The sequence below is a fragment of the Sceloporus occidentalis genome, unplaced genomic scaffold, assembly GCF_023333645.1.
Source record: "Sceloporus occidentalis isolate IW3139 unplaced genomic scaffold, rSceOcc1.0.p SCAF_20, whole genome shotgun sequence".
NCBI lineage: Eukaryota > Metazoa > Chordata > Lepidosauria > Squamata > Phrynosomatidae > Sceloporus > Sceloporus occidentalis.
In genome coordinates this window covers 7,520,553-7,533,988 of record NW_028317000.1, presented here as the reverse complement: position 1 = coordinate 7,533,988, position 13,436 = coordinate 7,520,553, and the positions used below count along the sequence as shown (strand labels likewise).

The window sequence follows — 13,436 nt, the reverse complement described above, 5'->3', positions numbered from 1 at the left end:
AGACACTATACTTCTATTGATACAGCCTAGAATCGCATTGGCCTTGTTAGCTGCAGCATCACACTGCTGTCATTTGCACATTATTAATGATCAATAATAATTAATAAGGAGGCGATTAATAAATGCAATAATAAATAAATAAATAAATAAACCCAGCACTGTTTGTTTATAAATATATATTGCTTTCTTGTTTTATATATATATATATATATATATATATCCAGTTAAATGCAGGGAGTTTCATTCACAACATAAAAGCAGAGCTGTCAATCAAGCCGCTAAGCCCCGCCCCAAAGAGAAGTCCCGCCCCCTTGAGCCTCGATTTCTTTCCAATCTTATGTTCCGATGTGGCCCCGCCCCTTCTCGCCTCCTAGCCAATCCTTTTCCCGCCACACGCTGAACCCCGCCCCCTCTCCCCAGCTGAAAGACAGCAGAATATAAGAGCAAAGCTGTCAATCAAACCTCCAAGCCCCGCCCCACACTGGAGCCACGCCCCCTCAGGCATGGGCCTCTCGCTTTCCAGCCATTCATTAAATCCCTCCCCTTTCGGGTTTTTTTAATGTCCCGACGTAGCCCCGCCCCTTTTGTGTTTGAGGCCCAACCCCTTCTCGCCTCCAAGAGAACCAGCCAATCACCTTCCGCCACACGCTGAACCCCGCCCCCTTTCCTCTCAGCCAGAGCTCCGCCCTAATGAGGAAGCAATTGTGCGCCTGCGCGGCGGTATAGAGTCTCTCCCTCGGCGCATGCGCAGACGCTTACAAAAGGCGGGGCCAAAAAAAGAGCAAAACCCGGCGAGGGCGGGACGAGCCGGGCGCCATTTTGCCGGGAGAGAGTCTAGAGGCGAGCGAGAGTCAGCCGCTGGGGCAGAAGCGCGGGAAAGGAAAGAGGAGGCAGTCTGTGAGGGAAAGGAGCCGCTGCCACCGCCACCATCTTTTCCTTCGGGGCACCTGACGGGGGAGGCCGGGCTAAGCCTGACCGGAGCCTCCCGCCGCCAAAGACGCAGCCGCCAGCGGAGCCGCAGAGCGAGCCCCGACCCCGACGGTGAGGATTCAAGCCGCGAATGCAAAGAGAGGGAAAGCCTTGTCTGTGAGGCGCCGGAGGGGGAGGGAAGGGGGCGTGGCCTCCTCGGCCGTTGGAGGGAACCACGTGACCCGCTTGGAACGCTGGCAGCCAGGGACCCGGATCATAGAGCTATGGATGCTAGAGTCCATAGAAGCCTCTGGAATCCCAGAGTGATAGAATACTACAGTACTAGAATCCTAGAGTTATGAAATCCTAGGGTCTGTAGCAGTGGTTCCCAACCTTTTGGTTCTCCACACATTTTGGACTTCATCTCCCATAATGCCTTGCTACTGGCTAAATTGGCTGGGGCCTCTGGGAGTTGAAGTCCAAAGCACCTGGAGGACCCAAAGGTTGGGAACCGTTGGTCTATAGGATCCTAGAATCATAGAGTGCTAGAATTATAGGGTCTTGGAATAACACTCATTGACTCCTAGAATTGAGAGAGACCCCAAGGGCCATCCAGTCCAACTCCATTTTGCCACGCAGGGACTCCTGGCGGAAGCGGGTTGGACTGGAGGGGCTGCTCTTGGGGTTTCTTCCAACTCTGTGAAACCTTAACATAGAATCGTAGCGTTGGAAGAGACTGCAAGGGCCATCCAGTCCAACCCCTTTCTGCCATGCAGGAACTCTCAGCCAAAGCATCCCTTGTAACAAATGGCCATCCAGCCTCTGCTTAAAGACCTCCAAGGAAGGAGACTCCACTACACTCCGAGGAAGGAGTGTGTACCACTGTCTAACAGCCCTCACTGTCAAGACGTTCTTCCTGATGTTGAGGTGGAATCTCTTTTCCTGTAACTTGCATCCATTGCTCCATCTCTTATTCTCTGGAGCAGCAGAAAACAAGCTTGCTCCCTCCTCAATACGACATCCCCTCAAGTATTTAAACAGGGTTATCCTATCACTTCTTAACCTTCTCTTCTCCAGACTAAACATCCCCAGCTCCTTAAGGCATTCCTCATAGGGCTTCATGGTTTCATAGAATCCTAGTGTTGAAAGAGACCCCAAGGGCCATCCAGTCCAACTCCCTTCTGCCATGCAGGAACTCACAATCAAAGCACCCCATCCAGCCTCTGTATAAAGACCTCCAAAGAAGGAGAGTCCACCAAACTCTGAGACAGTGTGTTCCATTCTTGAATACCTCTTACTGCCAAGAAGTTCCTCCTAATGTTGAGCTGGAATCTCTTTTCCTGGAGCTTGCATCCATTGTTCCGGGCCCTTTTCTCTGGAGCAGCAGAAAACAAGCTTGCTCCCTCTTCAATATGACCTCCCTTCAAGTATTTAACCAGGGCTATCCTATCACCTCTTAACCTTCTCTTCTCCAGGCTAAACGTCCCCCTTAGTGGTCCTGAGCTCCTTGAAAATACAAAACGTGACCTCGATTGCTCCATTTTGAACCTGCCCCTCTCTTCTCTCTCTTTTATAGATTCTGGGGACCTGAGATGGCTGCACAGTCAGCACCGAAAGTCGTGCTTAAGAGCACCACCAAGATGTCCCTCAACGAGCGGTGAGGAACACAACGGCCAACTTCAGCTCATAAGATTTTTATTTTTTTAAAAACCCAATTTTTATTTTTGCTTAATTGTCTCTGTTTACAGTATCCAGAACCAACATGGTCTTTGCCCTGCCTTTAGTCTATTCGAACAAAGAAGGGGCAGCTCACTTCTGCCTTAAATCCCACAGCAGAGAGTGGTACACGAGGTTGAAAGGGCAAAACACAAAATGTCTGTCTGATGATAAGCTGAAAGCGTTGATATGGTGGGATGTGTTTTAAGGAAACCTCGTACCCTCCTATTTCTTCCACATGTGTTCACGTTTTATATATTTATATATATATATATAGGTGACCCTGCAGTGCGGTAGCATGTGACCTACGCTGCAGGAGGCTTGCTGCGCTGTCCAAGGCAGACACACAGACCTGTGTGGTCTGGCCTGTAAGAGGCAGGCAGCTGGCCGCTCTGATCAGCCCAAAGGCTCCTTGGCATTGCCCTTGGACCTTGTAAGAGGCAAGTGCTCTGCTGCTCCATCCATCGCCTTCTTCCTTTCCTCCGCATGCCTCCTTCTCCCTCTCCTCTATGGCGTGTTTCTATATCTCTCGTGTCCAACTAATGGGTGAGGTTTACACTGCACTGACTTCCTTCGCTAAATTCCCTTCCTAGGTAAGGCGTTATCCTTAAATTTAAATTAAATTAAACTTCTTCTTCAGCAAACACTCAGAGCTCGTTCCAAAAGAGAAGGCCTGGAGGGGGAGGTAATGGGGCTTATACCCGTCAAGAACAAATTCCCAGGTATTTTGGAGCATTTGAACTTTGCTCCAGCACTAAATATTCAAACATTCTTGGGCCGATGGGGCAGTAGGACTAGCACAGTGGTTCTCAACCTTGGGTCCTCCGGGCATTTTAGACTTCAGCTCCCAGAATCCCTGATCATTTGGGCAAGCTGGCTGGGACGTCTGGGATTGAAGTCCAAAACATTTGGGGAGCCAAAGGTTGATAACCACTGGGCTCTAGCATAATGTAAGGGTTGTGCTGGTTTGGACCAAAGGCCTATGTAGTTTGTTATTTTGGCCTGTTACAGACTGCCAAAATAAAGCTGCTTTGAGTCTCTGGAGGTATGCTGTTTAAATGATGCATGCACCCTAAGAATCCGGAAGCTGCACCAAAGCTGCACTCCAGTGCTTAGGAATGGAGTGTGGCTTTGGCACGACCTCCGGACTCTTAGGACCCATGCGTCATTTAAATAGCATACCTCCAAAGAGACCCAAAGCAGCTTTATTTTGGCAGTCTGTAACAGGCCTTTGTCTCTGCAGTGGTTAGCCGAATGTCCCCAGGCAGGCATGAGAGGAATAGCCCTCTTCTCACATTCCCTGGTATCTAGTATACAGAGACATACCATTTCCGATACTCAAGGTAGCAGGACTAACTAGCCATTGACCGTCGTCTTTATAGATCTGAATAATTTATTTCTAAAGGTGGCCAAGCCTTGATCAAGCAAAAGGCCATGATTCCTAGTCTGATATTACACTATTGTGACAATTGTTTGAGACTGAGGAACCTCTTACATAGCAATATCTAGGTATCCTTCTGGACCTTTTAGTTTCAGACTGAATGTGGCAAAGTAGCTTGCAGAAGGAAATGTTTCTATGCTCAGCATTGTGGCTAATAACTGATAATGGCTCATAGGGAAAGGTTTGTCTTATTTGAGCAGACTTGTGGAATTTAGGGAAAGCTTACATGATGATAACTAACTGGTGCCATTGAGCTTCTTTTGCCATTTGTGCCCATTGAGAGCAACGGTCTAGTCACAACTGAATAACCTTCAGGTGTCAAAAAGTTTACACTGGCCCTATACAGACAGGCCAAAATAAAGCTGCTTCAGGTCACTTTGGAGGTATGGTGTTTCAACGATACATGTGTCCTAAGAGTCTGGAAGCTTCACCAAAGCTGCGCTCCAGTCCTTAGGACTGGAGTGTCGCTTCAGTGTGGCTTCTGGACTCTTAGGACGCATGTATCATTTAAACAGCATACCTCCAAAGTGACTCGAAGTAGCTTTATTTTGGCTTGTCTGTATCAGGCCACTGTTAACAAAAAAAATGGGAGTATCAATGATTTCTCAGGTGTATTCTTAGAAAGCTGGGATTGTAGTTCTGTGGAGGCCAGAAATACAGCTGACTAGAGAAATCTTGTAGCCCAGTCTGCCAGAGTAGCGAATGGAAGATAGCAGGTTTAACTAGTGGCTCAGCAGGGTTTGGTTTGGCAACCCTCTCTTAGGCTCCTTTTCTTGGCTGCTGCCAGTCTGGTTTACGTTGGCATTGCTTTTCCTCCTCTCTGTGTCTGCCCCATTCTTGTCACCATCTCTGCTTACTGCTTTGTGTGTCTTCATCTTTACTTTTATTATTTTTGAAACCACAGACACTTTCTAAAAGATTTCTGCATCTGGTTTTAATATACTGCACTAATCCACACCTTTTGAATGTTCTGTCCTTGCACATTTTCTGGAGAGAGAGAGAGAAAAAAAAAACAGAGGAAAAAAATCTGTAACTCGCTAACGTGTGACATCTTAAGTGTGTACCACGTTGTTGCATAAAAGTTCATGGGATGCAGCTGCCCTGCTCTTAAGGGGCTGTGAAATGCCGGTTGAAATGCTTTTTGTTGTGAAACTTTATTTAAACACCCATTTTGTTCGACCTTGAAGCTTTACTAATATGCTGAAGAACAAACAGCCGATCCCCGTGAACATTCGCGCCACCATGCAGCAGCAACAGCTAGCCAGCGCCCGAAACAGGAGGCTGGCCCAGCAGATGGAGAATAGACCTTCTGTCCAGGCCGCCTTAAAACTCAAGCAGGTGAGACCGATGCAGAAGGGTGGGCATTTTGGAGAGATCTCCCCATTAAACATCACATTTTATTATTTGATTGATTCACAGAATCATAGAGTTGGAAGAGACCACAAGGGCTATCCATCCAACCCTCTGCCCTGCAGGAAATCTCAATGTATATCCCATTTATATATATACCCATGTCCCTCCATATTCACTAGGGTTAGGGGCACAAGACCACTGTGAATATGGAAAAACCACAAATAACAAAAACACCACGTTTTTACCTGAGATGACACCTCTCTAGGAATCTCTAGGTCCTCCAGTGCAACTCGGTGGTCAATGTCCGACAGACACTGACCATAGAACTGCAATGGAGGAGTACAAAGGCCTAGTGGAGTATCCTCTCTAGGAATCTCTAGGTCCTCCATTGCAACTCTGTGGTCAATGTCCGACAGACACTGACCATAGAACTGCAATGGAGGAGTACAAAGGCCTAGTAGAGTATTCTCTTTAGGATTCTCTAGATCTTTCAGGGCAATTTTTAGTTAAAGTTGACCATAGAGTTGCACTGGAGGACCCAGATATTCCTAGAGAGAACACAGTCAAATCCGTAAACAACCAAATCTGCAAATATCAAAGCCACAAATATGGAGGGATGAGTGTACATATGTGCAAATGCTTTTATACATTTGTACCAATACACATGTATCCCATGCATTTATAGGTGTATATATATTTATATTAGTAAAAGGTGATTTAAAAGCAAAAAAGGCACTTGTCACAAGTTTATTCTGGATCCCATAAGGATGCAGCTAGTCACTCTATTTCAGGGTAGAAGAAGAGACTGTAGCATAACAGTCTCAAAACTAGACAGATATCCCAAACAGCTAGAAGTATGTAACTTGTGCTTAAAAGCTAGAAATGCTGTGCTACTGTAGTCCAAAATTAATTTTTCCAGGGTGGCAGTCGTACTCTGTTCTTTACAGGGTTCTGAAGCTTTATCAGGTGTTCCCCATGTCATATCTTCATAGCGAAAGAGCCATGAAAAAAAAGAAGCACAGCTCTTGTACGAAAGAGCCATCTCTCTTCATGAAAGATGGCTGTGTTCCACCTCAAAATGCCTGCACTCATCATAGAGTGAGAGAATGCTCCCACTGTGGATTGCTAAACCAAACCCACTGTGGATTGCTAAGCCATGCTCTGGAGCGCTACATATCTGGCTGCCTGTTGTTTTAAAATGGAAGGGTGATGGTTAAATATAGCACCCTTGCCCTAAACCCTTGGCATGTGGCATGAAAAAGCCCTCAAGAGCATTCCTGCCTAGCTAGGGTTTGTCCTGGCACTTTCGGACTTTCAGCGGTGCTTGATCTCTCAGACCTTTTAGATCTCTTCTCCCAGAACATCCCTTGAGGGGTTGCTCTTTCAGAAACACTCTGCAGTTGTGCTCAAAATAGATGTTGTATAAGAGGCCACCCTAACAGACAGCTGCCTGAAGGAAGTATTTGGAAGAAATCTTTTAGACAACTGGAAGTGGAAATTGGACCTTAGTTCGTATAGCTTCTGGCTCCTTTATTTTCTGTCTGCCAATCTCAAGGAGTTCAGAGGAAAACGCAAAAGCAACATTAGGCTAAACTATTATATTCTCCAGAGTAGCTGCACAGGACTGTCGGATCTTCTAAATTATTGTTGTCATACAGCGTCATTGGTGCATGTGGTCCTTACCGAATACATCTGCCGTACATCCTGCCTGAAAGCTTCACAACCTCTTAGAGGCAAATGTTAATGTAAAACCTAAACACTTGTTTTTCTGGTATCATTGGGTTATCGTTTGCTCTCTAAACTGGGTTTCCTGAGCTGATTATCGTATGAAAGCTGGGATCCCATGCTTAATATTGTAAATCTAGCAAGTATCCTTGATGCTACTAATGTAGGAAATGCTGTTTCACAGGTTATGTAACAAGTCAGCATTGCAGTATTTCCATCTTCTAGTTCTCCAGCAGCAATTGTTTTACTTCATGCTTTTCTTCCCAGCTCTTTATGAACTTCCTGACAGTGTACAACTTCTTGTGTAGTTTCTCCCGTCAGTTTGCGCTCCTCCCTCTGTGCCTGTTGCTTGTTTGTGTACAGCCTTTCCCTGTTTAACACTCTCTTCTCCCAGAAGAGCCTGAAACAGCGCCTGGGGAAGAGTAACATCCAGGCACGCTTGGGCCGGCCAGCAGGACCCTTGGCTCGTGGGACATTAGGGGGGCGAGGCTTGCCCATGGGTCAGCGAGGCTTGCCCCGAGGAGCGATGCGTGGCGGGCGCGGAACAAGAGCCTTGCTACGAGGAGGAATTCCCCTGAGAGGTTAGTGCTGGCTTGGTCAAGGTGAGATCTGCCAAATAACACTTGAGATACACCAGCTTGATACTTTGGTTTCTGAGCAATATGCTTTTGGGGCAATGATCTCTTCCACAAACATTTGTTCTCTTTACTTGCGCTCTCACTTCAGTCCAGGTGCTAATATAGATAGTTCTGATGCTGTAATGTATTATCAGTGACTTCAGAAATGTATAATGCAAATAGGGAAGGGAGGAGAAAATCTAAGGTGGAAAAAGTAGGTATAGATAGAGAAGGTGGGGAGGCACAAATAAGATTAACCTCAGCTGATGAAACACTTTTGGCAGAGCTCCTTAGCATGTGTCATGAGCTAACAAATGCAAAATTGGGCATTTGGGAGTACATTTTGCTATTTTTTTGGTTTCTGGGGCACGTGTGGGAAGTGCATAACCTTTAAGTTGATGTTAGACTTCTGCTTTCATTTGAATCACAGAATCATACAGAGTTGGAAGAGACCTTAAGGGCCATCCAGTCCAACCCCATTCTGCCATGCAGGAACTCTCAGACAAAGCATGCCCGACAGATGGCCATCCAGCCTCTGTTTAAAGACCCTCCATCACTCTTCGAGGGAATGTCTTCCACTATCAAACATCTCTTATGTTTAGGTGGAATCTCTTTTCCTGGAGCTTGCATCCATTGCTCTGGGTCCTGTTCTCTGGAGCAGCTGAAAACAAGCTAGCTCAATATGACATCCCTTCAAATATTTAAACAGAGCTATCATGATCTGAAAGGACATTGGGTTTGCTTTTGCTGTTGGCCATTCTAGCTAGGGCTGATGGATGTTGGAGTCTAACACTATCAAGCAGGCTACACATTCTCTAGGTAGCTTAGATATGGGAATTTTGGGCTAGTACTCCAAAGACCATTTGCTGTATTAGTTGGAGGGGAGCCCTTGGTCAGTGAAGGGGATGAAAAATCCCAGGAAAGATTTGACATGCCCCAACACTTGTGAATCTGTTGTGTCACTCAGAGATGCAGGGATTTAAGTAGCTAATGTAGTGATAAGCAATCTAGAGATAACCTCTGTTTTCTAGTGAAGTTGTATTGTCAGGTAACCTTTTAACAAATTTCCCCCTCTATTAAAGGACAGGGCTTACTTCGGGGAGGCCGTGGCTTAGCCCCTCGGATGGGCCTGAGAAGAGGCCTTAGAGGCCGAGGTGGGCCTGGCAGAGGCGGGCTTAGCAGAGGTGCCATGGGGCGCGGTGGAATTGGTGGCCGAGGTGAGTGAGATGATGCATTTGCTTTTGCATGTCATATTAATAGCATTTGCATGTTTCATTTATTTTACAAAAAACAGTGAAGTCCAGTTAATTCATTCTTTTTTCCAATCCATCATGGCTAAGGAGAAGGGAGTACAAGACTAGATATTTTGGGGGGAGGGTACATTTATATTCTGCCTTTGCTCCACTGAGTTGAGGTGGTGGACATGGTTCATCTCCTCTCCACTTTATCATCTCAACTCTGATGGGACAGATGGAAGGGGAAGGTGGATGGGCAACTGACCCAGACACCAGGTGGGACAGAAGTACAGTTCTCCCAAATCCAAGCCATTATACTCTAATCTTTATGTCACACTGTTGCCCGGAGTAATCTTTTTTAAGATGCTCACACACCTCTGTAAATTGTAGTTCTCAAGTGGTGTCTTTGGTAAGGCAAGCCTTTCCTAGAGCCCTGTACCCCCAATTCAGTGTTGCCACTACCTTCAGCCTGTTTTCTTGTTTTTTAAAGCCTGGAGTAGTGACTTTGTCAAGATAATCCAGGCTGGGGCTACAGTTGAGGGTGCTTGCTGGCCTCCTGGCCTTAAGTGTTCTACCTGAAGGGCTACTCTGGAAAAGGGAAAAAAAGATGACATTTTAATGTACGTGACATTCCCCTTGTTTGCAGGAAACGGTTAGCAAAAAGTTACATTCAGATTGCCATTACAAGCAGGTAGTACCATAATTTAAAGGCTGATGTATGCATATGTGCATACTACACTGCCTCATCCTGAGCCCAGAGTTCTGAGGGAATTACATTTATAGTATCAGAGTTGGAAGAGACCCCCATAGCCATTCTGCTATGCAGAAACATGCAAGCAAGGCACTCCTGACAGATGGCAGTCCAGCCTCTGTTTAAATATCTCCAAAGAAGGAGACAATGTCACTCTCAAGACAGCATCTTCCACTGTAGAACAGCTCTTACCCTCAGGAAGCTTTTCCTAATGTTGAGGTTGAATCTCTTTTTCTGTAGCTTGCATCCATTGTTCTATGCCCTAGTCCGCAGAGTAGCAAAAAACCAAGCTTGCTCCTTTCTCAGTGTGGCATCCTTTCATATATTTAAACATAGCTATCAAGTCTCCTCTTAACCTTCTCTTTCCCCAGGCTAAACATATGCAGCTCCCTGAGCCACTCCTCCTGGGGCCTGAGGTCTCTAGTAGCAGAAGTGGGATCTCTTCCCTGTAGATTTTGTTCAAGGAGAAGGGGCAGATGAAAGTTAAAGAGTTGCAGCTAACTCCCTACTTATTCCCCTTCATGGGCAGGTCGTGGCATGGCAGGCCGTGGACGAGGCGGCTTTGGTGGCCGGGGGAGAGGCAGAGGACGCGGCAGAGGTGCCACCCGCCCAGCGCTGACCAAGGAACAGTTGGACAACCAGCTTGATGCGTACATGTCAAAAACAAAAGGACACCTGGATGCTGAGCTGGATGCTTACATGGCCCAGACAGACCCTGAAACCAATGACTGACACATCTTCTTGTAGACACTTGCTGAGGCACGCTGTGTGTGTGAGTGTGTGCGCACATGCAGGTCTTTCCCCCTCCTGTAAGCCAAGACCAGCAAATGCTGATAGTGCCGGGGGGGTATGATCTGCAGACTTGACATGTGGGTCGGGGAAGGGGATGACAACGTTAATGTGTTCCTTTTACATTTTGATACTCTTTGTGTTGTATGAAACCGGGCGTGTGTGTTTTTATACATATATGTACACATTTCTTAAATGACTCTGAAACTGAATTTGACAGGTGGGCTATCGAGAGATGGCATCCATCTTATTAGTGGAGCAGGCAGGTTGAGATCCACCCGACCCCCTTCTCTCTTAAGTGGGAAAACATTGCATGCGCGATCTCCCACTTCTCTTAGAATTGGGCCTTACTGTACATAGAAGGTCTCTGGTGCTTATCATGAGCTGTGAGAGGTAGCAGTTACAGCTGCTGCAACAGTTACGTTTCAAGGTAGCTGCTCCTGCCGTCTTGTTGCTAAATCCCTGTTCCTTTCTGGCGGGTAAGGGATTTCCCTGCCCTATAGTCAGTGTATGAATCTTAGATGGTATTCCCAGAAAACCAAATTGTTCTCGGTGAATTTAATTCGACAAAAACCTGATGTGGCTGAAAACGATTGTGATTTATTATTTTCATTTTGAAAAGGCCTGCTTCAGACTCTTTAGTTTCGATGTTCATGCTGGTTGAGTTTTCCCCATGTTTAAAACACCAAGGAGGCACCTGCTTTGTCTCTTCGCCAACTGGAGTTTTGTGAGTTCAGCTGTTCGGTTCTAGTTTTGAATGGCATCTTGTATTTTCTGTTTTACTGTAAGAAACAAATGCAGGGAAGAGAAAAAAAACGTGGCTATGCGTGTGTGCTTATTTATCGGTGGAAACCTACACCTCAAGACTTGACTGCTTAGTATGAACAGATGGCTACTAATATATGTATTTATGAAGACACTATCACTACTCTTTCACATGGTCCTTGGGTCTTCAATTCCAAACCTCCCTAAATTCAGCTTGTTCTTTTAGTTCTTGTTTCTCAAGACTGCCAAAGGGCAAGGAGAAATGTAAAGAAAGCCTGCCTTAAGCTGCAGTGAGCAGTCAGCTATTATGCTTCACCTAGTTCAGATGACCCATGCATCTGAGGAGGGAGACATAAGTCTACGAAAGCTCATGCTGCCATCTTCTTTCTTCCAGTTAGTCTCAACAGTGCTGCAAGATCCCTTTGCATATTGATTTTCCAGACTAACACGGCTGTGTCTTTCAATTCTTTCTAACCATCTCCAGAAGAGTACCTTCTGTCCATTGCATCAGCACCACCAAAGTTATGTGGAACCTTGAAAGATTTAAAAAGGGTGGCATGGATAATTCCTTCTTCCGATACATGAGGTGTTGCGTCAGGCTATTGTACTGTGTCTATTGTGCCCAGAGGAAGCAGATGGAGTACAGATACACATGTGCAGATGCATTTATAATAACCATTTATATTTCCCCGCCTCTCCCTGCAGATCGAGTGGGTTTACAACCTGATAAAATACATACAAGCACAGTCGATAAAAATACAGTAAGTATAATACAACACAGTACATTAACATGAAAGCAGTGTCCCTGCACCCCTGAGCAAGGAAGGTAGTATTAGTTGGAACGCTGGGCTCTAAAGTGGTGTAGAGTTACAACAAATCTTCCTGGACTTTCAGGTGGGAGGAAGATACATTGGGGTTGTTCCCTATCCCCATCTCTGCCTAACCTCCCTTGTAGGGATGTGTAGCTAAAGGATAAGTTGGCATCTGGGGGCGACCAAGAAGTCCATACAGAGTTTGGGATAAAGAACCGAACTGTCACTTTCCTCCTTAACCTAGAGAAATGCAGCCAGATGTACTTTGCGCTTGCTCAGAGGTACAGCCTTCACTACTAAGGGACGCGCACCCTCACCTCCTTCTCTGTGTTGGTTGGAAAGCTCTTAAGGCCCTGGGATGATCTACTAATGTATTTTGGACATTTTAGGGCCCAAACAGACAGGCCAAAAGACGTTTCTGGTGCAGGTGGACATTAAGGAAGAGACTCATGGTAAACCTAGTCTGGCCTCTGTCGCTTTGCCAAGCTGGTGGCTGTTCGAACATTTCCCCCCGTGAAATGACATACAAATACTGTGTATGCGCATGTATAGGTTTAGAAATTTTAGTCACATGCACAAGGTTGACCTATAGTCAAGTATAAACGGTAATAACAAATTCCAAGACTCCACACCTTCCTATCTAGTGTTTGGAAACTTGTATTCTCCAGACATGTGGGGACTCAAACTCAGGTTTGGGGGGCGGATAGGAAACCAGCGGATTCTCACAGCCCCAAGTGGAGATAAATGAGCAACTATGGGCCTTCAGAGTTGCCAAAAAAAGACCCTAAAAAATGGAGGCACTCTGAAGGGTTTGGCCAACATGAGATACATTTTGGTAGCGTTTACCACAGGGCTCTTTTTCATGGTGGGTTTAGTGGCAACAAACCAACAAGGCTATTGCTCTCCTCTTCCCACACTATCAAAAATACACACACACATTATACATATATAACATGTATGTATATACACACACACATACAACATTAATAATATAAGTAAAACTATATTATAAATATCAGTAAAACAATTATATATACACACAACGTACATATAGAACATACAACATTAAAAACAATAGTAATATATATGTACAGTGGTCCCCCGGGTTACGAAATTAATTCGTTCCGCGGTTAATTTCGTAACCCGAAAAACCTTCGTAAGCCGAATTCCCATAGGCGCTAATGGAAAAAAAGCCGCGGCTCCGCCGCGGCTCCATTTAAAACAGCGCCGGGGTTTTTTCGTAACCCGAAAAAACCTTCGTAACCCGAAACAATAAATCCCTATGGGATTTATTCGTATCCCGAAAAATTCGTACCCCGGGTA

The 13,436-nt window shown here is 45.7% G+C and overlaps 1 protein-coding gene across 2 annotated transcripts; it reads left to right on the top strand.

Annotated features, from left to right (window-relative positions):
* Positions 1-777: 777 nt before the first annotated feature.
* Positions 778-11,364, top strand: CHTOP (chromatin target of PRMT1). 2 transcript variants are annotated; one of them, XM_089482989.1, is made up of 6 exons: positions 778-1,041; positions 2,486-2,566; positions 5,254-5,404; positions 7,539-7,725; positions 8,844-8,978; positions 10,277-11,364. In XM_089482989.1, the coding sequence occupies exons 2-6, from the start codon at positions 2,502-2,504 to the stop codon at positions 10,477-10,479; spliced, it is 741 nt and encodes a 246-aa protein (XP_089339115.1). In that variant the 5' UTR covers positions 778-1,041; positions 2,486-2,501; the 3' UTR covers positions 10,480-11,364. The 2 variants fall into 2 exon arrangements, with proteins under 2 accessions (XP_089339115.1, XP_089339116.1); XM_089482990.1 differs by having other exon boundaries at positions 779-1,041; positions 7,542-7,725; positions 10,277-11,363.
* The last annotated feature ends 2,072 nt before the right edge of the window (positions 11,365-13,436 follow it).

Coding starts and splice junctions, on each gene's coding strand:
- CHTOP (XM_089482989.1), top strand. CDS start 2,502: ATGGCTGCACAGTCAGCACCGAAAGTCGTGCTTAAGAGCACCACCAAG. Junction 7,726..8,843: donor AGGAGGAATTCCCCTGAGAG/GTTAGTGCTGGC, acceptor CCTCTATTAAAG/GACAGGGCTTACTTCGGGGA. Junction 8,979..10,276: donor CGGTGGAATTGGTGGCCGAG/GTGAGTGAGATG, acceptor CTTCATGGGCAG/GTCGTGGCATGGCAGGCCGT.